This window comes from Xiphophorus couchianus, chromosome 17, assembly GCF_001444195.1.
Source record: "Xiphophorus couchianus chromosome 17, X_couchianus-1.0, whole genome shotgun sequence".
Classification (NCBI taxonomy): Eukaryota; Metazoa; Chordata; class Actinopteri; order Cyprinodontiformes; family Poeciliidae; genus Xiphophorus; species Xiphophorus couchianus.
The window spans coordinates 5123208-5150147 of NC_040244.1; the positions used below are offsets into that span (position 1 = coordinate 5123208).

The following is a 26940-nucleotide window of genomic DNA, read 5'->3' on the forward strand; positions in this document are numbered from 1 at the left end:
TAAGAAAGGATAACCGATCTTTAATGGGCTTTGTGTTTGCAAGCGTTTCTCGCAAGACAAAGAAAATGATCAGTGACTGATTAGTGAAATGATAGCAGAGGGCCTACATTCAAAGACTCTGGTTCGGCCGGTCGTTGACGTCAATCTGTGACGTGAGATGACCAATGACCAGCTGAACCAATCAGGTGCAGGCGACCGAACAGTCTATTACATACAGTATTTGAATTGAGGCCCTTTCATTTCTTCGTCTTGTTTAGTAATCATTATATAAGCTGGTGATAAACTATATTTCTTGCACAGAGAACACGTTTATATTTGATTGGTCTTACTCTTTACAAATGTTGACACTAAAAAGAAGAGAAAGTGAATTAGATTAAATTGTTCTGTCTGTAAGTTAGCTGCAGATAGGCAGCAGCTCTCCTCCCGACCCCTCTAAGGTACAAAGGTGTTAGAAAATGGATGGATGGATGGATGGATGGATGGATGGATGGCTCCATCTGTAAAAAAAATACTGTGTTGTAGACATAGACATCTATTTCTACATCTCTGCAACACAGTATCATTTAGGAGAAATATTTGCAGATATAAATATTTATATTTCAGTCAGGAATCTCACTGCACTTCTCCAGTGAGTGAAATGAAACTTTATTTGGCATTAACAGTAATTCATTCATTTGCATTCTTGTATGGAACTATTGAAGTGTACAAGAAAGCTTAGTCACATGACAGACTGACGTCAGTAATGCAATAACCTGATGAGAGAATACCAGCAGTTGATCTTAGTCTAATTTACATACAGTCTTTAAATGAAGGCCCTGTCACCAATAATTTTCTCTTTTGTCTTTATTATCAATTTATAAAGTCAGCTAAATATAAAAAGGTTTATTGATATACAGTATATCTATATATAGATATAGAGATATATCTTCATGTGTATCTATCTATCTATCTATCTATCTATCTATCTATCTAGATACACATTTTTCTATAAATAGATATAGCTCTATATCGAGAGAGAAAGTGATATTTAATGGGTAGAATTTCTTCAAGTATTTAGCTGCAAGAAAAGAGAAAATGCTTAGTGACCACATGATTGCACAGTGCCTACATTCAGAGACTCAACAAATGAAATTGGCTGGGATTTTCCAAGAATACAACAACAACGACAACAAAATGCTGTAGAAAAAGTGTTGTTGATGCAACTGAAATTAAGAGATCAGCTCTATCACTTCATTGAACTTTTCCTGCATGAAGAAAGGAGGATGGAATGTTTCTGGAAAGAAATAATCAGCAGCAGAATTAGTATATGTGCATTTTTTTCCCTTCTTTTTTGGCACAGTTGTGTGTAGTGTAGAGGCTTGGAGTTGTCCTGTCTAGATTTCTCCAGTATTCACTCTCAATACGAGAAAAAAAAAAGCCTATAATTAATTATTAGGCTAATTGATAAATAAACACTGCTGCATAGCGCCTCTCCCTCCCAAGCCACCTTCTCTCGAGGTTTGTTATTAAAAAGTTACACAGCAAAGTTACCAATTTGCAAAAACAAAAAAAAATGTCATAAGCTTCTGTAGAGCGGATGTGTGCGTTAATGAATGCGCATCATTAGCCATGGGAAGTATCCAGTCCGCTGCATGCCAAACGTGCTGACGAAGCAGTTGAGGACTGTTGTGATGAAGACTATGATGGTTGTTATGTTGTTCAAGTAGTCCAGACGTCTTTGCAGAGTAGAGTTGTTCAGATCCCGACGGCCTGTGTCCCACAAAAGCACAATAAACAAAAAGAAAGTCTGTATCACACTGTCACCCATATCAATAAAAATAATGCAGAGAAAAAAGTAACTTTATTTCATGCTTTAATGCTCCTGCACATCCATTTATATTTTACTTCTTTGTAAAAACTAAACAGGCACAGCCCAAGTTTTCTTCAAATCACTGGATTTATTGAAGTTTCTGACGGTGAAAGTTTACAGTCATCGACCCTGATTTCTCACTGAAACTGAACCTCAAAAGCAGTTTTTAAGTTAAGTACAAATATGGAGTAAAAATGTTTACTGAAATTCATTAAACAACAGGCAAGACAGAATACGTCCAACATTTGTATAAAAGTCTGAAAATCATAGCCCCACAAAAGAAACAAACAGGCAACATTTTTAGCTAGGTTATAGTTTGAGTCTCTTTACAAAGAGTCCATTTATTTGCCTTAATTTCGTCTCAGATCAAGGTGTTAATTGTATTTGAATTGAATTTGTCCTGATCGTTGAGCTGTGTCAGTGCACATCAGATGGCGTCTGCGGTCTTGTCTGTGTCAGAAGTGGAGTCTAGCCAACAACCAGCGGAAGAAGCCGGTCCTCTTGGAGCCGAAGAAACTAACGAAGAAGTTGGTGACAGTGGTGACAAAGATGACGCCCGTTGTGACGTTGTTCAAGTAGTCGAGTCGCTTCTGATTGGACACCACATTCAGGTCCCTGCGGGCTACAACATACAAACACACACACACACACACACACACACACACACATGCGTGCGCATTCAGACACAACAAACAATTTCCCACATTACCATCAAACACACACGCACGCATACGGTTGTTGCTTACGGTCTCCCAATTGTCCTTTCCACGCATTCATACAATTCAGTCATACACCCCTCCAGCCTCCGTGTTGTCTAATTTATACTTTAACTGGAAAACAAAATTGAGACTTCTTATGACAGCAAAACCTTGGTGTAAATAAGATCAAACTTGTCTTCAACTGGAAAAGTTAAATTAATCATATTTCAGTATAGGCCTATGTCAGTTTTCTGGCTTATATCTGTTACCTTTAACTTCTAAGAATAGAACAGCAGCATTTCGTACACAATTATCTGTTTAAAGTCTCAGATTTATGACAGCAGCTTTGATGAGTTTGATGTTTGGTCATTTGACTTTGATTCTTAAGTATTGGTTTATTAGGCTTGTACTTTAATTACAATGTAATAATTAAAAAGTGAGCCCACTGCTATCTTGCTAAAGTGCATTGTTTTTAAATTCAAGGTTTCCTCTGTGCTAAGCTAGCTATCCATCTACTGCTAATATCCATCCATCCATCCATTTATAATACATGGGTAATACTACTATTATTAATAATAACTTTAAGCTATTTGTTCAACACCTGTCGAAAGCTAACAGCATGTTAGCATAGCTTAAAAACTAGTCTTGCTCTATGCTAAGTTAGTCACCTATTGGTTGTAGTGACACATTGTAAACCATGGGTTTTATTTCAGCAAGATATTTTTTTAATGGCTTTTTATTTACATTTATTTGAGGTATGTAGCTAAAGCTATTTGATGATGAAGGCTGGTAGCTTGTTTTGCTTCTATGAACTTTAAAGCTGCTGTATGTAACTTTTATAAACAATGTTTTAGTTATTTGTTAAAACTACTGTACTCACTATGATGCGACAGTATAATATGAGACAGATAATCTGTGAAAAAAAAAAATCAATTTTCTCTGCCTCCTCCATGTGGACCTTCTGACATCTGCAGAAACGCTCTGCTCCTGGTCAGAAACAACCAATCGCAGAGTTGGGATCTTAACGCTGTCAGTACTTTGGGAAGGAATGGGAAAAAGCACCCTGAACATCCCACATGTTGTTAGTCTGAATAAATACACAAACAATATGAATTTTTATGAAATTTTTCATTGGAAATTTAAATGTAATGTTATGTCTACGAATTAATGTACTTACTGTACGTTAGCTAAGTGTGACTCATAAGATAAAGCGATGAAATAGCCACCGGAGAAGGCAGCTGCGTTGTGTGCCAAATGCAGCTTTGATGATGTTTACAAGGAGGGTGAGGAAGATGATGCCAGTGACCAGATTGTTCAGGAAGTTCAAACATCGTCGGCACGAGGGGAGGAGTGTCAGCTCAAAACGAGCTGTGCAGACACACACGTTCACACACATCAGTAGCACATAAACGCCACAGACACACATGCACAGACAGACAACAAAATGGAGACAGTCACACAACTAGTTGGTTCTTTGGCCCAGTCCACTGATGAAAATAAAAACCGTGTCATTCGGTGAGTAGAACAGTTATTCGGTCTGATCAGATGTGTTAGAAATAAAAATCATTCGGCAAAAATTGAGAATCAGAAGTGCATCCTGGCAAATAGGCCGGTGCGCTCCATCCCAAGGACAGAAATAAAGATGTTGGTGATGAAGATGAGGAAGATAGCAAGGGTTGCTTTGTTGTTCAAGCTGTCCAGGCGTTTCAGGTTGGCCTCTTCATTTAAGTCCCGTCGGGCTGCAACACACATTGATCAACGCATACAAAAACTAACAACAAAATGCAGGAAAACACTTGGAACACAGACACGGTGTACCAAAGTTTGCTTTAAAAAAAAAAAATATATATATATATATATATAAATGAATTAATGTGTTAATATGGTTAGGAAAACAATACAAAAAAGAGATCTGAAATTGAAGTCAGAATGATTTATTTTCCTCATGCTCACCTATTATGATAATCAAAACGCCGGCAACTATCTGAAGAGCCAGGGAGAAGGATATGAGCGTCAGGACAGCAGCATAGTACCTGAGAATCAAAACGTGACAAATGTGTTTGCAAAATGTACTACTGATGCAACACACTGAGTGAGGTGTCCTAAGAAACACCCACAGCGGCGTACCTGTATCCTGCTCCTTGTTCAATGACAGTCTTCATGTGCGTGATGTTAGCCAAGAACAGAGCGATGTCTAGCATGCCTTCAGCTGCTGTCTTCTTGGTAGCATACAGGTTCATGTTCAAGGTAGGTGTGGAAACTCCCTGAAACACAAACAAGTGAAGATGAGTCATTTATTACCAAAGCAATAGTTAATACTTATAATATCTTTGGTTGCAGTCCTTTAAATGAGACATAAAAATAGAGAGTGTACAGCAATAACATTTGAGAATATATCATAAAATATGAATGGAACAAATAAAAGGTGCAGACCAGTGGAAAAGGTCCAACGTAATCAAATTTTTACTTTTCAACTTCATGAAAAATTCAATAAAACCACTAGAGGGCAGCAGAGTCCGAAGAGCTAAAATAACACATGCATGCCCGTGTTGACATTTCCTTCTAGATAATATGCCAAAACTGAAAAAGTGCAGTTGGCAGTTTTCATAATTTTCCAAGTCCAGCAACTATCAACAACAATAGTCTAAATATCATAAAAGCTGCTGTCTTACTGGCTTTTTTTTTTTTTTTTTTTTAGTGCGTATGGATTCCAGACAAATCCTTTGGGTTAGGTGTCCAAACTTTTTTCAAATGATTCAAAATCATTCAAAAGTCCCGATAGGCCAGATAAAAATATATAATTTAATTTCAAACTAAAATTACAAAAAAGTTAAATTTTTTATTTTTGACCTGAGCAACAATAAAGTAAGCTTACAACACTTTTATTTATTTATTTTATTTAAACAAAGTAGATCCAGAGCTTAAAAAGGTATGTGCTATTTCCCCTCTTAAAAGAAAAGCATTCAGTTTGCACATTTTTTAAGGCCGTATGAAATTATCGAGTCTATTCTCAGCAATAAAATAGGGATTGGGTCACTGTCTATTCAAAAGCACTTGCTGTATTTAAATAAGTTTAATAGACTTATTAAAAGCAGATATGGCTGCACGAAATCTACTTTTGAGTAAAAGCAGCAGGATAGATCTGTTCTGAGAATGCAGAAAGTGTGGATTTTAAAAGCTGAATACTTTGTGTTGTACATAAGATTTTCTATTCTACGAGCATTTCATTTTGTCTGAAACGGTTTGCCGTAGTTAAAAAACAAGAGTTTCCATGTCCATCAACTGCCATTGTTGAAATGCAGGCTGGGGCAAGACACAACGAGTGACTTTCTGCACTTTAGTCAAGCTGTAGTGCTGTAACGCAAACATCCCTACCTCCCTGGGAGAATAATTTGATGGGAAAGCTGGAAAGTTTTATAAACAGACAGTGCGAAAAGATATCTGCTCGAGTATTTATAAGCAGCTCATTGAGATGACATGAAAAGAAAACATAATACACCCTTACATAAGCCTTCGGTTTATGACACACAGCACGTGTTGGGGGCAGGAGCCTTGTGGATGTGATGTCCCCTGTTTCCTCTGAGACTGAACTGTAGGTTCATATGATAGGTAGTAAAGACTGAGCTGCAGATCTTAGACCATGACTGGATTATTTGTACCTAAAGTGTAGTCAGTGCAGCGTAAATCGTAAGTGTGTTTTTCTTCGGGCCGCTGTGACAGCTGAAGGAAGGCATGGATCACATACATAAAGATGATCATATACAGACTCAGGACACACTGTACTTTATGACCTCATTGTGCTGTAATGTATGTTTCTGCGCCAGAATAAACCGAGGTGCTGACATTCTGGATGTACTGTAGTTGTTTAACACAGTTAAACCTCCTTGTACTTTTGTCTTGTGTACTTTTCAGGAAACTGTAATCTCTGCATTTTCTCTGTTAAATAAGAACAAAATAACAAAACTAAATCTAACAAGCAGCATCCACTGCTGTCTTTTTCTTTTTGTTTTCATTCCTGCTACCACATACCAACATGCATTTTGAAAGGAACCCATAACCTGGCGCTCTTACGGAATAAACCTCACATGTATATTTGTATGTCATCAAAGCTTTTTGTCAGGGCAACATAATGTAGAAATCTCTCTGTTGTCGTTGTGGTGGTATTGGATGGCATTGGAATAGAATTTAGGGGCTGCCATATTCCAGTTTATGGGGCATATTTTGTTGCAGCTGTTGAGCCAGAAATATGCCAACACGTTTCCTTTTTGTTGTGCAAAAGGTAGAAGGGAGGCAGCATGCCTCGGTATGCTGAGAAGATTCCTGACTTCATCTGAAGGTTGTGTGGTTGCGCAGAAAGGAGACTGTGCTCAGTTGGCCATTGGCCATTAGTTTTGTTGTTTTGGTTTGCTAGATAACATCTAACAAACACTTAACTCAAAATAATAGTGGAATCTGATTGGTCCCACTATTCTAAGTATTAATTTGCACCATTTTCAAATGCAGAATAACCACGCACCACTACAAAGAACAGAGTATAGAATGGTACTAAAAATCTCTCTCGACACGACAGCAAACAAATCAAAACTCACTTAGCCCTAAAAGCTTTATTATTTTTAATATCTTGGCGGCTTCGGAGGCAGGATCTTTTTACTGAAAAGACATTCCTTTGCCCTCCTTTTTGAAATATTCGGAGGGCAGCCTTCCAGTACCGGCAAACAAAAGGGACACGAGCAGAACGCAGGATGTAAACACATGGCTTCTGCCAGCAGAGATCATGTGATATGGTTTCTTCCTCACAGTGTTGCAACACCACAGCTACAACACTACTTTCACGCTTGGCACACTTCCTGCTGCATTAAAGCTGTGTTTTGATTTTCCAGGTGCACTTTGACATCAAATAATTCACTGACATGAATATTTTGGAGTTCTGCGACTGATCAAAATAGGTTTTGAACTACTAAAATGTCAAATGCCAAGACCGAAATACATCAAGTTTGGGTGTATTTATTCAAGAGGTTAAGTATTCTCAGTGGGTAATCTAAAACATATCAACTTGTTTATGGTTTCAAATTTGTTTTGTGCTAAAAGTTTTTATCTAACTCCCCACACAGCCTGTGGTACAGAACAGGTTTGGTCCAGCCTGAGTAAATCTCCAAGAAACTATTCAGGAGTTCCTAGAATCAGCAGCATTTATATGGCTCTGTCAAAGCCATATAAATTCAAGTATTGTGTTCTTTTCTTTTTTTTTTTTCTTTTCTTTCCACAAGGATTAGAGAAACAACTGGGTTTGGAGCAAAGAAGATTCAAAAAGCCAATGTTTGAAATAGCTATTTTTCAGAAAATGGCATGTATGTATCCCGGCATGCGTCCATCTTTTCCTCATTTGGGGACGCGTGGTCACACTTTATCAACACCGGCCTTGGGCATGCTGCCAAAATACACACACATCACAACCAAAACACGGCTCTTTTACAAGCCATGTGCGTTCGCTTAGTGTAAGACTTGCAAGCATGCATTTATCATGCTTAATCTGCACTTATCTTCATTTTGAAAAATGTGCTCATAAATTGGTAGTTCAGCTTTTATTTCTCTCGACATGATGGAGGGAAATAGGTCAATATTTACAGCAGTATGGATGTTGCTGCAGGAGGTCGGCAAAGGCTTCATCTAAAAAGTACGAGTGAAAATAACGAATATTTGCTCTCCGCATCTTAAAATAATCTAAAAGTGGTTCTTTTCCATTTCTTTTCTTGTACATCGCTTGAAGCACTTGAGCTATTATTATTTCTTCTCACTCATCGGACGCCACAAGAGACGGAAAAATACTCTGTGGCTCATGTCCGCACAGAATAAAAGCTACTCAGGACTTGCAAAGCCTTTATGGATCAGCACATGCGTCATTACTGACCGTCGAGCTCTCACATTTACTTCAGCCTCCCGAATGGAATGTGACCTGGCTTTGAGGGAGGATTTCTATCATACAAGCTTCTTAAAGGAGCATTTATCATGTCGATCTCCCTGCTGAAAACCATATGATGAAGGAATGCATATGGAGAATCAAAACAAGCACTGTCTTGATCTAAAAAAAAGACTGCTCTGTGGTAATGCTGTAGAACATGCTGATTCTCACAGCAGATAATCTTTAAAGTGGACTACTATTAGAAAGACAACATATTTATAGGAAAAAACAAGCAGAGGCCACATGGAAAGATTTAGGACCTTCCTGCTATGAGGCTGCAGTGCTAATCTAGCGGAAGAAGAAGAAGAAACTCAGCTTTATTGTCCCACAATGGGGACATTTCCGTACAACAGCAGGAAAGTTGGAGCTCAATCAAAGTAAGCAGATTTACACAAGAAATTTAAAACAAAAAAAGTACGGTACTGTACAGTGGGGTTAAGATAAACGAAATAATTTGCATTTATAATATGACTATTCCAAAGCCTTTTTTCTTCAAATTTAATACCATGTGAATAATAAAATTAAGATAAGAAATACAGATCTGCATTAATACTTTCTAAATGCCATTCAGTTACAATAATTACCCTTCATGAACTCTTGCTAGTTTCAGCATGATAATGCTGATTTTTAACATAAAAATCATAGTTTTATATGCAAGGTAGCCATAATAAGTTACAATTTTGGTGGATGTTTATTTGTAGCACAACAAATTGAATGGGTCAAAGTTCTGGGGTAATATTGTTCCAGAATGTCTGCCACGTTGATGATAGTTGGAAATCTACTTGTTTGGGGCTTTTTGGGTCTGGAAGTATCCAGTTCAAGCTTCACCTTTGTTCATAGATGGTCGATCAAGAGGGCACCATATAGATTTTGCAAAGGCAGGATAGTCATAAAGCGTTCCTTAGGTCAGAATGGGTTATTTATGGAAAGCTTTTGGGTTAAATGCAAGTAATGTATGCAAACTTGAGGCCAGCAGGTGTCAGTCAGTTATGGTAGATCTGAAATTTGGTTTGATGACGTCAATATGAGAAGCTACAGCCTGATAGGAGGAACCAAAGAGCTCTGTAAAGGTAAAGGCAAATCTTCTGAAGCTGGGATATAATTAATTTAATTTCACATAATTACCGCGGTAGAAGCCATTTGTTTGTTAAAATTTTATGAAATATATTTGTTCTATTTGATGTTTGTTGTGAATGACGTAAACTCACAAACGAACGAGGTAATTAGTCCAACGTTTAGAAACTACAGCGGCTGTAATGCGCCACAGCATCTGTTTAGCTACGTAAGACTGTGTAGCAGACAGGTTTCAAGGTGTAGAAGTTGTATCAGTTCTGCCATTATGCTGTACTTAGCTAACGGGAAGGTAAGTGTGTTTGTGAGACGGCCACGCACGTGATCACGTAGAATTCGCTTCAGCCAATGAAAAGCGGCCCCTGTGATAAGGTCCATAGTCACAGGCTCCGCCCACAAGAACTCAAAACAAAAAACCCCATCCAATCAAAACAACAACAAAAAAAGCTAGACAATTACTTTTAGCTAAAGTAAACCTATATCAAAGTATATGTAACCAGGTGAAAAAAATGGGTACATGTCAGAAATGTGTTTTGTAAACCCTGTTTTGCTTTGTTTCGCAAACTGGTTGCAATTCTTGTTTTTGCCAGCATGCCAGTTCGCTTTAATCCGGAAATAGCTTTGTTTGGCATCTAAAAATGTTTGACACTGAAAATTACAAGCTAGGATTGAATAAGACAACTCGATATGAAGCAGGAACACCGCGGGTGCACCCACAACAAACTTCGGCAGTTTGGGCTGAAACCAAAAAATAAGTTATGTCGAATGTGCGTACGTTTGTCTGCGTGTTGTGTGCTTGCATTTTAGCAAGGACTTTACTGTAGGACTACATCACAGGCATTCTAGAAATCCCAATTCAGCTAATTGGTCCCACTTTTACTAGAGTTGTTTTGCCTTTTGAAATGTACACAGAATTAACATGATGGAATATAGTAACATAATGCTAGTCGCACCTGGTGGCCATTTTTCAGTTCCTATTCTGTTGGTTCCACATGTAAATGTTGACTGGGCATTGGCTGAGATCAATCACACAAATCTTGCTTTTGAATTTAAAAATTGCTGTTGGCATTTACTAACAAGGAGCAATGTATACAGTGTTGTAACACAGCTAGCGAACTGGAGATTGTGGTGATGTCTGACGTAGAGCTTCTAAGTGACAGCAAATCAAGAAGGAACATGGGAAACTTGAGAAATACCAGAGGCTCAAAGAGGAAATAGAGAGGTTTCAGAAAGCCAAGGTCACAGAGACCATGCTGTCATCGGGTTATGACCCACGGACTGGGAGAGAGGCTCCAGTGGATTCCAGGGACGACGTTGGAGAGCTCTTTCCAGTTAGGAATACTCCAAGTAACAGATCTCTGGTAGAGAACCAAAGTTTGAAAAGGCGACCACAGACACTGAGGATCGTGTGGAGTTATATAAATATGTACATGTTTGTGTGTGTCAGCCAGAGCTGAAAGTAAACTGCACTTTGACACAGAGAGCTGCTCTTTCCCTGTTTAGTTTCTGAGGTTGCTATTTATATAAAACTTGCTTTCTCACTCATCCAAAAGGCCCTTGTAAAACTTATATCTGGGCTCAGGGCCATATCACAAAATGTACACTATCTGTGCCTGAAGCTCCCCTATACACACACGTCAACATTACGCATACTGATGATGTGTACCTGAATGAGGAGGACATAAAAATATTCTGTGGTGCAAATACACACAGATTCACATGGGAACACCTCCTGCTCTCTGCATGCTTAGACAGGAAGTGTTCCTCCCCTGGACTCTAGTTGGACAGCATAACAGCCAATGGGAAGAGAACCTCGTCTAGGAGTGGAGTGGATCTCTGTTGCTCTTTATATACTGTATCTTATTTTCACTGTCTCTTTGTCTCCGTGCCAGTATATTTGACTATATTAAATTTTTTCCCCATGTGCTCTTTTTGCCTGAAGGCTTCGTCTTTCTCTTTGGTTTTTACGTAACGGCCCTTTTGGTTAAGGGAGTAGGAGGAAAACAAAAAAGCAGATGACGAGAAACAGACGACAGAAAAAGCAAGAGACAATTTGAAGGGAAGCAGATAGATATAGCGTCAGAGTGGGGCTTCTGGAAAAAAGTATCGGAAAGATTCAACACTTGACACTGATCCTTCAGAAAATTCCAACATTTGTTTTTAATAAAAAGAATTAGAAAATGTGATTGCTATCTCAAATAATTCAACAACAGCTTACAAGAGGCCATGTGTTTTCTGCATTTTTTGTGTCGGTCATTTTGTGTAATTTGGGGATTGTTGAAATGACCTCTAGTCCTCACTGTGACATTGAAAAAATCAAGGAAGGGGCCACATTCATTTCACCACACACATGCAAGCATATACACATGATTTCAGACCACTTTACAAACATGCAGAAGGCTAAGAGCTATTCACCCCTGACCTTTGGTCCGTAGCTGAAGTTTCTCTCTGTTTGGTGCCTTATAATTAGCAAAACTGCCGGCAGTGTGAAAATGGCGCATGCATTTGAGGAAACGACCCCCGCCTCAGTCCTTTTTTATTCACCTCAAAGGAGTTTGTTTTTTTGTGAAACTATAACTGCCTGACCGAACGTCCAGTTACGTTTTTATGCTTTAAAACAAGTTAAACTAGAGTGATATGAAAACAGCCATCCATCCATCCATTTCCTGTTCACCCTTGTCCCTAATGGGGTCGGGAGGGTTGCTGGTGCCTATCTCCAGCTACGTTCCAGGCGAGAGGCGGGGTACACCCCGGACAGGTCGCCAGTCTGTCGCAGGGCAACACAGAGACATACAGGACAAACAACCATGCACACACACACCTAGGGAGAATTTAGAGAAACCAATTGACCTTACAGTCATGTTTTTGGACTGTGGGAGGAAGCCGGAGTACCCGGAGAGAACCCACGCATGCACAGGGAGAACATGCAAACTCCATGCAGAAAGACCCCGGCCGGGAATCGAACCCAGGACCTTCTTGCTGCAAGGCAACAGTGCTACCAACTGCGCCACTGTGCAGCCCTAAATACAAGATGCAGTTTTTAAATTATTATTATTATTATTAAGAAAACAATCCAAACCAATCTAGCCCAATGTGAAATCATTTATTATCCTTAAACCCAATGACTTTTTGTGCAAGCCTTGGTTGTAACAATTGTCATCAGTTGTACTAAATAGCAACAAGTGAGTCTTGCATTGACATGGAGGAATTTTGCCCCACACTTTTTTGCAGAATTATTCCAATTCACTCCCATTGTAGGGCTTTTGAGCATTTAAAGTCTTTCTATGATCATGCCACAGAATCTGAACTAGATTAGTCCGGACTTTGACTTGGTCAGTTCAAAACCTTGGTTTCTTTTAAACATTGCCTGGTTTCTGCATTTGGGCCCTCAATTTCACTGTCCTTAATAAGTTGGTTTGGTTAGCTTTTTTTTTCTTCTTCTAAAACGTAAAATAAACTACATTTTGTGTTTATTCGAGTTGGGTTCACCTGACATAAAAAAAAAAATTAATATCAGTGTAACTAAAAGGCAAAAACAGAAGAAATCTCTAAGGATGAAACTATTTTTCATACCATTGCAATTAATTGGTTTGGTCTTTGAAAGACAGATGTAGAGAATCATAAACATAAACTTTAGGCGTGTAACCAGATCTTATGGAATGAGATCTTGTGATTTTTTTTTTATTCATTTTTTAAAAACACTCTGAATTTTTCTTGACAAAGTGAAGTCTGTCTTGTGAAGTTCTATTTGGTTGCTGTCAGGATGTTACATTGTCGGGTGATGTTAACTTAGGCTATTTTAATTGACCCAAAGCATAAAGGCAGATACGTTAAATCTATGGTTGAGACTCTTATTTTGAAGTAAGAAGGGAAGTAACAGATGAGTTATTTTCTCATGTTTCCAACATAAGCCAGTAACACTGAAAAACCTACTTGACTTTTAAATTGCTTTTTGTCAGCATTGAAAATGAAATACTAACATATAACATACCTAGTATTTGTGAGCACTCGGAAAATACAGCGTAACCCTGCGATTCTTCAGATCTTTCTGTCGAATGTAACTCCAAATTGTTCACAAAATAAATCATAGATTAACATTAACTTTTTAAATGACAAAACCATAAAGTCACGTTTATAAACTCAACAAACCTAGAGTTAAATGTTCCACAGTAATTACAGATTCTTTAAAAGGCAGCTTTAAATTAGAAAAAAAACATTTATTTCCGTTTTATTTTTTGGTATGTGTGAGAAATAAAAACAATAAATAAATTGTGAACTTGCCAACCTTCAGTGATCTTTTGTGTCAGACCCCCAGCAGTGAGGCAGCCTCAGTTAAAGAAACACTGACCCCCCCACACGGAGAGAAAACAGAGTCCGATTTTTACGGCAACTGGACTCAGGAAAGAACACAGGGAACCTTCTGGTCACCCGCACATCGGTTTCTAACTTGGACTTCCAGAGAGTGTCCTCTTTTCCACCATCTGCTATCTGAGAGGAGCAGAGGAAGCTTGGCTCTGATCTGATATCAGCTGATGCCCTTTCCAACCTGGGCCACATGATATGACTGAGTTTCCTATTTCAGTTCCTCACTCTGGAACTGGCTGCTTTCTGCTCTGCATGCCTTCCTTGGGCAGCCCTGTCGTTTACAGATTACATAACAACTGCACCGCTGAATGCTGCTTTACTTTAATTTGATCAGTCTCAGAATGTTATTTGTTTATCAAGATGTATGCTATATTACAGTGAGATGCTTACTAATAAGTCAACTTAGCTCAGTCTTGCTTACATGTGGGTGAACCATAAAATAGTGAATAAGAAAAAATCTGGACATCAAAACAGACATTTCAATAAAAACAAATCTGAGTCTTAATCAGGATTAAATATTAATAGATAGATAGCATTTATTGTCATTGAACAGGATTCAACGAAATTTCTATTGCAACTCCCGTGCAAAAAGTCAAATATATACAATAAATAAAATAAACAAACACACAATAATAATAATAACAATATATAATTGCAGTAAGATCAATTTGTATGTATAATTTGTACCACAGAGGTCATATTCTTACAGCAATAATAAAAAAAAGAAGAGTAACGATAAATAATGAAACATAAAAATTATTGTATAAGTTATAATTAATTATCAACAAACACACAATGAAAACAATAATATTTCAAAATTTGAAAGCTATTTAAACCAAACCTTAAAATTGTCAGCAATAAAAGAGAACTTTTTTCTCAAGTGACAGCTTTGAGTTTGGGTTCCAGTCATTTTGGGTTCTGATTATTTATTTCCATGTCCAGTTCGGTTCTGTGCCATTTTAGTCGGTACTTCTTGTATTTATTGTGTTCTGTTTGTGCATTTTACTTTATTCTCTGAACATCGGTGTTAGATTTGTAGTCTATTTTGTGTTTTTTTGTCTCCTTCTCTCCGTCCCCCGGTCCAGTTCTCTCCCTCAGCTGTTCCTCATTCTCCTGATGCGTTCGCCTGATTTCCATGTCACTGATGACGCCTCCTCTCTTCTTAAGAAGCTCCTTGGTTTCCATTGATCATTGCTGGTTTCTTCTGTTATATTCTACATTGTTCCCTGTCCTGTGTACCTCATTCTTGTTGAAAGTTTTATTATTAAATCACTTTTCTGCCCCAGAAACATATAAATTAAGCTGCTCAAACACAAGCAATTTAATTTATAGAACTTCTAATAACAATTCTACTTACTTTGTGTAATTTTGTTGTCTTAAGCACATAAAAGTTTTTATATCTACTTTATGCAAATTTTCATAGCGATTCACAAGTAAGAAGTGAACGACTGCTTAAATAACTCTTGGACATGCAAGCAGAGGAAACATCATCAAAGATCAACAAACATTTGTAGTCCATAAGGGCATAAACAATTATAATAGAGTCATAGACTGACTCAGTCCCACAAGTCTTTGCTCTCCAGCGTGAAGCAGCCACACCTTGTCGTCACTACATTTCCATCCAACACGACGACTACGATGTTACGCAAGTTGTAGAAACAATGTTAATGTAATTTGCTCCTAGAGTGGGTTCATGTTATTTAGAACATTGGGTAGTGGTTAACTTAACCCACTCTTTTTTACTCTGTGCGTATGTCTATGAAGAAAAAGGAATTCAATCTGATGATCTTTTGAAAAGAATTTTGGTCTATTTTAGGATCTACTTTTGACTACACACACTTTAAACTGGTGCCTTGTGTGGAATTCAGTTTTCTTGCCTTTTAAACCTTAAAGCACTTAATTAATGTTTTACGTTCTCTTTTCTTGGAGTAAAAGTTGACAGTATGTCAAATTTACTGCAATTATCAACTTTTGATGCCTTTATCTTGTGTGTGAAAAAGAGTCCATAAACACCTGGTTCTTCTGTCAGTCATCCTGCAGGAGCATGTTATGAAAGAGGCTGACGTATTTTAAATACTGTAATATGATCATAATACCCCTTGACAAATGTTAGACGTGTGTGTGTGTGTGTGTGTGCATTTAACTGTGTGACACTTCTTGTGGGTTTGTGCCAGGTGGATCTTGATTTCTATCATATGCCAGCAGTGTGTGTGCACTTGCAGTGTTCTCAGTCCCACAGCTCGCTGTCATGGTAACGTTACAAACATGATCATAAACACAAGTGTCTTCAGTGTCACTGTGGTGATTTTTTTGGTAAAGTTTTGTGTTCAAAAGCAGGAACATTTCCCTGCTTCAAACTTTATGTTTTATCTATCCATCCATCCATTGAACGTCTCTACTTATGTGCCAAATGGTGAACTCTTGATTTTTAAATGTCAAAGTTACCTAAAGTATTCAGGACTCCAAAAAAGTAAGTTTTTACTTAAAAATGTTTCGGTTACCATGACAGTGATTTTACTTAAATCTTTTTTTACACAAATCAAGTTCCTTTGTTTGTTTCATTAAAATGTCTGGTGTGTATTTAATAGTTTAGCAGAAGAAAGAATAACAACAACAACAACAACAAAAACACACCCCAAGTTGTAAGTTTGGAATTTAAGGACAAACTTTGGATACCACTGCTCAGCTTTGTGCATTTCAGTCTCTATACATTTATAATGTTTGACGCCATTAACTCGTGAGGTTATTAAGGACACACAAAGTCTGAATCTTTGTTTTGTTTTTTTGGTATTAGTTTCCTTTATTTGGTTTTTTTAATGTAATTTAGGCAGACAATATTTCATGCTCTTTGAATCTCCAGACTACATATGATTCATTTCAGTTAATGTTGATGACATTATTTTTAAAACAAGAAAATGTTTGATGGACTTAAAGATGTTAGTTCACTGAACTGCATTGCCCGAATTCCACTATTTGTTTTATTAAATTTATTACAAACTTTGATAAAACCTAGTTTATTTTTAAGACTTAAAATCTTGATAACCCAGTTCTTTGTGCCCCAACAGTTCTGATCCACCAGGGCCTCGATATCAGGAGTGTTTTCCCAACAAGAAGAATCAGATTTAACCTTGACATCTTGCAGCTTCTTTATGTGTAAAACTGTATGAGAAAAAGTGAACTTCACTATGGAAACTTAAAACAGCAGGGGAAACAGTTTTGCTATGAATTTTCACTGTTTTCAGGTTTGAAAAAAAAAAACACACAAAAAAACCCAGATGCTTCCCGGTTCATCACACAGGGAAACATTTGTAATCCGGATTTTCAACTGAATTTATAAACAGTTTGTGAGCCCACATTACTAAACATTGTTGGGTGATTTAATATCTCCAGCTGGTGTTTGTAGATCTGGCTCAAAACGGTGGGTGTGTTTGCAGCATCATACGCTGCAGGATTTGAAACCGCCGACTGTTTAAAAAAAAAATCTTTGCAAAATTTAACTGTTGAGATAGACATGTCAATTTGCACAGAGTGAACAGTGTGAATAAACAAAGTCCAACAGAGAGCGGTTCAGACATGTAGTGGAGGATGTTTAAAAGGACTTTATGGCTTTGTAATTGCACTCTGGTTGTTAAACGAGCTTTTCCCCCCTTGGTTTTATACAGAACCAACACAAAGTGTCATGAAACGGTGTGTTGAAGGGTGGTGGTGAGGCAGACGCAGCGGACCCAGGTAAGATGAATAAATGTTTTAATGAAGGAAAGCACAGTCCAAACAACTGGCAGCACGCACATGGACGAATTTACAAAACATTGACAAGGACCCGACGACGAACAAGGAACACAGGTGGAGTTAAATACACGGGAGGGTAATGACAGAACGAGACACACCTGGGAACAATCAAGGGGAGGACAGGACAACGAAGAGACTTAAGGACACAGAAAACTCTAAATAAACACAGAAAAACACAGATCCTGACAGTACCCCCCCCCTCAAGGGCGGCTACCAGACGCCCAAGAAAAAAAAAAAAAGAAAAAAAAAAACCCCCAAAAAACCCAACAAGGGTGGGTGGAGGGGCGCTGGAAGGCGGGCCAGAGTCCAAACTAACAAAAAACAACCCACCATCGTGGGCGGAAAAACAAGAAGGGCCAAGAGTCCATAAACAACAAAAAACTACCCACAGGGTGGGTGGAGGCAAAGGAGGCGGGAACCACGGAGGTGGTCTGGCGGTCGTCCGCGGCGGCGGGAACCACGGAGGCGGTCCGGTGGCCGTCCGCGGCGCTGGAGGCGGGAACCACAGAGGCGGTCCGGCGGTCGCCCGCGGCGCTGGAGGCGGGAACCACAGAGGCGGTCCGGCGGTCGCCCGCGGCGCTGGAGGCGGGAACCACAGAGGCGGTCCGGCGGTCGCCCGCGGCGCTGGAGGCGGGAACCACAGAGGCGGTCCGGCGGTCGTCCGCGGCCCTGGAGGCGGGAACCACAGAGGCGGTCCGGCGGTCGTCCGCGGCCCTGGAGGTGGTAATGGGGAGTCCCGGGGGCCGCCCACAGAAGGCGATGACGAGCCCCCCGAGGCAGGGTCTCTGGTGGAGCACAGGGGGTCTCAGTGGGAATGTGGGGGTTCTGAGTCGCAGGAGTCGGGGTCTGAGTCTCAGGAGAAACGTAGGGAGTCAAGGTCTCAGGAAGATCGCAGAAGGTCAGGGTCTCAGGAGGAACGCAGAAGGTCAGGGTCTCAGGAGGAACAGATAGGGACTGGGTCTCGGTCGGAGCACTGGGGGTCTCGGGTGGAACGCAGAGGGTCTCGGTCTCGGGTGGAACGCAGAGGGTCTCGGTCAGGGTCGGAAAGCAGAGGGTCTCGGTCAGGGTCGGAAAGCAGAGGGTCTCGGTCAGGGTCGGAAAGCAGGGAGTCTGAGTCGGAACACTGGGAGTCTCGGAAGGAACACTGGGAGTCTCGGAAGGAACACTGGGAGTCTCGGAAGGAACACTGGGAGTCTCGGAAGGAACACTGGGAGTCTCGGTCGGAACGCCGGCTGATTCGGCCTGGGGTGCGCTGGCTGGAACGCCGGCTGATTCGGCCTGGGGTGCGCCGGCTGGAACGCCGGCTGATTCGGCCTGGGGTGCGCCGGCTGGAGCTGGGTCTGGGCTGGCGGAGAGACTGTGCAGATTGGGAGGCAGAGGGTTACCCTTCAGCACGGCAGCCGCCGTCAGGCACTCCCTCTCTGCCTCCTGTTGCAACTCCGCCAGCCCCAGATGCGGAAGTCGCGGGATCCATTCGTCCAGCATGATCACCAAGCGTGTGGCTATGTTCAGGCGGTGACGGGCGGAGTAAGGCTTTGCCACCTCCTCGACATAGTCCTCTACAGTCTTAAGTAATCCGGCTGGGTCCATAATAAAGCGAGCCTCACCGTTCAGTCGTCGTCGGGTCCTTCTGTCATGAAACGGTGTGTTGAGGGGTGGTGGTGAGGCAGACGCAGCGGACCCAGGTAAGATGAATAAATGTTTTAATGAAGGAAAGCACAGTCCAAACAACTGGCAGCACGCACATGGACGAATTTACAAAACATTGACAAGGACCCGACGACGAACAAGGAACACAGGTGGAGTTAAATACACGGGAGGGTAATGACAGAACGAGACACACCTGGGAACAATCAAGGGGAGGACAGGACAACGAAGAGACTTAAGGACACAGAAAACTCTAAATAAACACAGAAAAACACAGATCCTGACACAAAGCTGAAACAACTGCGGTCTACGTTGGGCATCAGGGAAATCTTTTGGCGTCAGATGCAGTTTCAGTAAGTGAAGTAACAGACTGATACAAATAAGAATAGCATGATGTTTTTTAGATTCTTTTTCAAAAATTGCATATGACTGGCACACTGGTGAACATTGTAGGAGAGGTGTGTTACGCAATACTTTGCAAATGTCAACCAATACAAACAAGTGGTGCATAATTTTGAAGAAAGGGAAAGGATATAAAAATTAAGTGCTCCAAATACCTACGCAATTCCCTTTATTAATAAACAGAGTCCACATTTGTGTGATGTAATGGTAAATCTCAGCATAAATCCAGCTGTTCTGTGAATGGCTCAGATGTTTTTTTGGAGAACATAAGTTATTAAATAGTATCAAGAAAACCAAGGAACACACCAAAGATGTGGAAACGTTTAATGCAGGGTTACGCTATAAAAAGAGCTTTAGAAACTTTTTAACATCCCAGAGCGCTGGTTGTTCTATCGTCTGAAAATGGAAAGAGTATGGCACTACAGCAGATCGGACAAGATGTGGCTGTTTATTTAAACAGGTCAAGCAAGGAGAGTATCAGAGAAGCAGACGCCTGTGGTAACTCTAAAGGCGCTTCAGAGATCCACAACTCGAGTGGGAAAAAATGCAGAAATAACTATTATACAAATCAGGCTTTTATGAAAGAGTGGCAAGAAGAAATCATTATTGAAGGACTGGAAAAAGAAGTCCCATTTACATCATTTACATAATTTATCTAACCCTAAACATTATTCTGAAACATTATTCTGGTTTCATAATGAGACTGTAATCTTGAGTTAAGAGCGCTAGAACAAAAATGCATGCCATACTTAAATTAAAAGTATTTGTAAACAAAATATGATGTCTTTCATATTAACAATTTAATATTTTGTTTTGGTCTGTCATAAAATCCCAAAGTTTGGAAAAAGGTGAAGAGGAATGAATACTTTTGCAAAGTACCGTATCTGCATAGGCAAAAAAACTGCGACACCCATTCCAAGTACATATTTTTTCCAAAGTATGTGCATGTTTCCTCTTTGCTCTTTGTCTCTGTGTGGCACACTGTCGGTGCTGATGCTTTAAAATCATTAAAGGATCAAAGGACCTGAGTCATGTGAGCTTTTGAGTGCAGTGGCAAACACTGCGGTTAGAAAACAAGTCCCAACAGCGTTTGAGGTTTTGGCTGATTTAAAATCCACTGACCTAAAAAAGACAAACTGCCACGCTTTAATCTCAATTTACAGTTGGTTGTATCCAAAGCAAACAAGGCAAGTGGATTTTAGGATGGGCACACTAATTGAAGGCTTGTGTGTGCGTATGATTTAGTGTAAACAGCAACACTGAGCCTGTGGATATGTTTTGGATAGGACCCTGAGGAGATGTGCTATCGTAAGAGCAGGTGCAATGAGAAGAACGGAGAACTTCTGAAATGAGAAAGTGGTACTTCAGAGTGTTTTTTTATTATTATTATTTTCTGGTGCTACTCTTTCCACAGAGATGTTCTTTCCCACAGATGTGAGGAGTTTGAACCTCCCCCGGGCCTTCAAACGTGAGTGACGTCAAAGGACATTCTTCCCAGCAACTTCCTGGCTTTCATGGCCCGGCCTTCATCACCGTCCAGAGCATTCGCTTCCTGTGAGTGAGAGTGATCCCGTTTCCCGAGTTCCAAGAATTCTGCACCAATGACTGCATGACAATATGTAACGCAAGTAAACGAGTACATTTACTTGAGTTTTAAAATACGTTGTAGAACATTCAGATTCTCCTGTTTTCTCTCCACTTGACATCTATCTTCACTATGTTTTGTTGCAAACTCTTTTAAACTCTTCTTCTGACTTTTGCTGTGAGATAACAAGAACATGAACATGTCAAGAAAAAGCAAATTAAATGTATCTGTTATTAACAAGTGGAACTTTAACTGACGGTAGGTGTGTTTTAGCTCTTGCTTAAGGTGAACTTGAATGCAGCCGTTCGATGTTCACAAAACCACTGCTCACATTATAGGTGACATTCCTACTCAAAGGACCTATGTTGGTCTCATTTGTTTACATCACAGAAACCTGACAGTTTAACTAGGGTGTGTAGACTTTTGATGTGTTCTGCGTTACATTTTCAATGACTGCCGACTTTATTTTCCTGTACTTTAAATGTGACAGTTGGAGACAAAGAGAAGAGAGGTTTTACAAGAGTAACCTGTGCTGGTTCAACCAGTCAGACATGATCAACCACAGATCAAGGTTTATGATTTTTGTTTAAAATTATGTATACATATACTTCAGACTGTGTTTGCCTTGTGAACATATGTTGCAGGGGAAAAACGCGTATATTGGAGCTTATATTGGACTAATACAGCGTTTCTCAATTCCAGTCCTCAGGACCCCCTGCTCTGCATGTTTTAGATGTGCCTCTATTCCAGAGCAGCTGATTCAAATGATTGCATGACCATCAAGTGCTGCAAAAGCCTGTTAATCACCCATAGATTCAATCGAGGTGTGTAACAGAAGGGAAACACCTAAAACATGCAGGACAGAGGGGTCTGAGGACCGGAACTGAGAAACGCTGGACTAATAGGACACAAATATGCATACACAACTAACTGCATAAATGTCTACTGTGAACATTGCTTCAGGTAAAGAAGTGTCATCTGCATGCACACAACTCTTCTAGTGTGTGAATCGTTGCTCAGCTGTACCTGTGGGCACATGCTGCTTCACTTTACCGCATACCTTTTATACATATCGCAACGCACATGTGCACCCAGTCAAGATAATTCCTATAATTCCCTCCTGTAAAGATCCACTTTACACACATTAAGCAAAACAATTTTCTAGGACACAAACAACGTTAAAACATGTATGTTATTCTATAGCTTAAAACAGAAATAGCTTATTGTATTATATGGTTATCACTGGACATTCGACATACTGTAATCTAGATCATTTGAAATCTCAGATTTTATTTTGTTTTTCTGATATTTTATTGCCATCATGATGACTTCTTTGCTTATTGATGATCCTGCTTGTTCCTGTACTTGGTCAAAACCACCGTACCTAAAAAAAACAACCAATACGGTCAACTTATCAGTCTAGATTACCCTAAAATAGTTTCACTGTTGCACTTTTTGAACCTGGAAGTTACAGTATTCCCAGAAGGCAGAAACTTTTACACACACAACATTTGATTAAACTGATTCATTTGAGGGAAATACTTTTAAAGCTTGTTCTGTCATTGTATTACCAGTACAAGAGCTATATGTCCACATTCCTCAGACTAGTGTAGTGTGTTCCTTCGTTTTCCAAACTGGAACTTGAAAAAGACCTATGTGCAAATAAACTCCAGCAATTTATCTAACATTAGGAATTTACACGATTAACATCCATGTCAATCATAGAGTTACATAATAATCTCAAACACTAAAGATCTTGAAACCACCCCTCTAATTTCCTCTTGAGAAAGCTCTTCAGCACTGAATTATTAATGCCAGTTCATTAACTTGGTCCCGGCATTCCAGCGTTGTAGCAGACTGGGGTCGAGCTACAGTAATAACATATGTTATGGAGGCCTACTGTTAAGTGGCTCCAGTTGCTTAATATGCCTGATCAACACTTTTGCATTACTGGTTTGCTTGTGGAAAAAATGTAAGTGGTTTGCCCGACAAAGGCTGAGGATGTTTGTTTTCACTGTAAAGGTCATGCACCGATACACTCACACTGCTGAGAACAGTAGAGGCAGCTAATCATCAGTATGGCTGTTTATTCAAGTCCACAGAGGCCCATAAATAAGATGTATATGTGTGTGTGCACAGGGATATGTGATGCTGAAAAAAATCTGTGAAGCATAGTTTTGGTTGTGGGAAATGCTGAAAGTGCAACACAAGTGTCTCTATATGATCTTTCTGTGGCATGAAACAGAAATAGTTTATTGTACTTCATGGTCATCACTGATCAACAAATATAATCCAAATCATTTTAAAGCTCGGACTTTAAATTCATGACTTTTCTAGAGTCATGAATGTATTAATAGACAATGGTTGTGGATTATGTGTGAAACACGAATTTATGACTTCCAATTCTGTTATGGATTCACGCAGAGAAAAATGAATAAGAATTAACAACAGTGGGTTTGTGTCACAGAAGGCCTGATATCACTGTGATGAAGTTAACGTTAGCTCCATCCTCACCACAGACACATAGACGAAGGCTAGATGACGTAAGCCTGAACCACTGCCGTAAACAATAAACACAATTCCTTAATTCTTTGCCCCAACTTTAGATCTTTATACCTCTGGAAAATCTTAAATTACGCCTCTGGATTGATAACAATCCAATTTTGGACACAAGTTCTTGTAGCTTTTCCACAAATTTACCACAAACTTGCTTTCTAAACTTGCATTATGCCCTTTGTGCCTCTGATTAGACACGATACCTGCCTCCAAAGCTTGTAATTTAAATCTGCACCCCTTTCTTATATACTTATATATACTACTGCACTTATATACATGCACACACAGACTGCCAGACATAGCAACACCAAGCAGAAAAATTCAGGTCTGGTTTTGTTCCCACAGACACTCACGTTGTCTTATCCAGTGACCTAACCGCTTTGCTGAAGGGCAGGGAAACACAGATAGAAAGAGGTCTGTATTTACCTCCGAGTGACCTCAGTCTTAACACAAACACATGAGCCCAATAACTTAGCCAAAGCAACACATTTCATAGAGAAAGTCGAGGTCAGATTCTATCCCGGGTTGAGTGTATACTATGCATGTTCGCAGGACAGTTACAATAAATTTCACTTGTCATTTTAGTGCCACTTTTTATGAAACAAGTTCAGAAAGGAAACGACAAGAGGTTCTGTATTTGTATCCGAACTACATGCATGGACTCTTGTTTAATAATGAAATATTTACCTGAAAGAAATACGTATATTCAGTAATGTCTTTTTTTTTTTTTTTTGAAGAGAAGAGTACATAAGCAGTCATAAATGTGCCTCAGACAAGATTGCCAGTGAATGAGAGAAGCTAGCTTCACAGGCCTAGTGTGTGTTTGTGATTTATGTGCATCTGCTGGGGTGTGTGCATGCATACTTGAGTTGTAGCGTTGTAAAGTCCCAGCGAGCCAGCACAGGCGTTAGAGAGAGGGGCTTCCTGCTGCTTCTTGGCAAGCGCGACCAGGACCAGTGGACGAAGACGAAAAAGCGCGGCACAAAACTCTCAGCCCAAACTCCGCTTGCAGTGATTTATTTCTATGCTCTGAGGAGCCACTCAACTTAATTTGACATTACTGTCATCATAAACTATATCATGCAGAGAGCAGAATGAGTCTGTCGCTAGCTGGAAACAAGAGGACGGAGATTCCAGCCCAAGTGGAAGCAGAGTTTGTGGTGACAATAATGGTGCCAGATAACTGCTCTTTTTCACCCTGACAATATAATTATGAGTTTACGAGAAAGAAGGAGAGGAAGACACAGGGATATGGGGGTCATGATTTAATTGTTTATATCCAACACTCTGTAGTATCAATCAATCTAGGCTTTATCAGGCTCATACAAACTCTGAGAAAAAGGGGAAAATTGTTTGTGAACAGCTTCTTTAAAGCTGCCACTTGCCCTAAATTGGCACTAAAATGTGGCAGTGCCAACATTGAAAAGCTAAATCCTCTGAATGAAGGTTTTTACAATCAAACAAGACAAAGACTGAGCTGTCTGTGACAACTGAAGACGAGATTCTTTCAAACTTAAAAAACGTCAAATCACAGAATCATGTAGCAGCAGTTGAATACAGTGGTGGAAGAGTCATGCTGTGGGCTGTTTTACTGGAGGAAAATGGAAGAGTAGGGTGCAGGAATTACCTAAACAATTTTCAACTTCATTTCAGATTATGAACATAATTGGGTGGTTCAAATGGACAACAATCCCAAGCACACACCCAAAGTCCTAAGAGGCTTTTAACTCAATATGCTGTTGGACTATATGTAAATGTGAATGTGTGAGTACAATTTTGACCTTCATGGTTTACAAAATACACACAATATATAAAAAGAAGATGACAGAAAATGCACATGATGCCAGAATAACGAATCATATTGAAATGAAACTAACATTTTGAAATCAGATGCACATCATCCGGTAATCATTAACGTCTCTATTGGTTTCCAGATGTTCAAAGTTGAACCATTTTTGATTAAGCTTAACTAGTCACCCTAAATGCAACTAATTGGAGTTGACAGTACTATCATTTTTAATTTCAGTTTTTAAATTACTGCATGGAAAATAAGTGAAACAATAAAAACAAATATGTGTCATAGGGTGTGTATCTACTTGTCCCAGATGATGGCAAAGAATTTCACTCAGCCATGTTCTGAACCTGTTTCTGATCTGTTTGTTAAAATATAAACTGATCAAATATATTTCACTTGGAGTGCAACAGTATTTACACCTCTTGAATGTTTTCGTATTTCACAAACATCAGTTTGTCTAATCAGTTTATAGGGATTTTATGTGATCGGCTAACAAAGTAGAAGATATTTTATTAGGAAGAGGGAAAATAATGCTTTTATATTTAATCTGATATTATATATAAAATATAATCTCATTTTATATTTCGTTTTTTTTTTACAAATTAAAAAGTGATGTTCTGAATGTGTTGTCACAACATTAGTCATTACAACAGTTTAAAGTCTCGTCTCATTTGAAGATTAAATTCAAAGGTTCCCAGAATCACAAAGACAATTGCACAACTTCTTGTACTTCACACCCCCATGCCTGAATGTAACAGTTACATGCACACACACACACACACACACACGCCCCACCCCCCACCCCTCCACACACACACACACACCAACCTACATTAAGTTCTGCAATATTATAGGGATGGAAAATGAATGTAATAACACATATAAATATTAAATTGCACAGACTTTCCCTACAGTGGCCCCTCTTCTTCCATTATCTGACAAAGTCACTGACTAACCAGTTCAAACTTGTTTACATTGAAGAACCGACTCTGACTGTCGTACAGGAAAGGCTGCTGGGATTTAAGTTGTCAAAGTTCTGTTTATCTTGACAGTAGGACAGGGGACATGCTGTACATCCACACTGATTTACGAGGGACCTCAGAGGTTTGAACAAAAAGTCAAGAAACTAGGAGCTGTTGGAACAAAGTCCTGCTGTCTGTATGAATAAACTGCCTAATGGGACAGACAAGTTGCTTTCAAGTTGAGAGACATTGCATGTCTTTC

The 26940-nt window shown here is 39.5% G+C and overlaps 1 protein-coding gene across 4 annotated transcripts in view; it reads right to left on the minus strand.

Moving 5' to 3' along the window:
- Positions 1-628: 628 nt before the first annotated feature.
- The window catches only part of LOC114161228 (ninjurin-2-like), a 31017-nt gene continuing 4705 nt past the window's right edge, over positions 629-26940 (minus strand). The window contains exons 2-5 of one of the 4 annotated variants that reach the window (XM_028044413.1): positions 4675-4811; positions 4501-4580; positions 3725-3915; positions 2331-2471 (exon numbers count right to left, since the gene is read on the minus strand). In XM_028044413.1, the coding sequence (XP_027900214.1) occupies positions 3746-3915; positions 4501-4580; positions 4675-4811 (387 nt within the window). In that variant the 3' untranslated portion in view covers positions 2331-2471; positions 3725-3745. The other 3 variants (XM_028044415.1, XM_028044414.1, XM_028044416.1) reach the window with 3 other exon arrangements.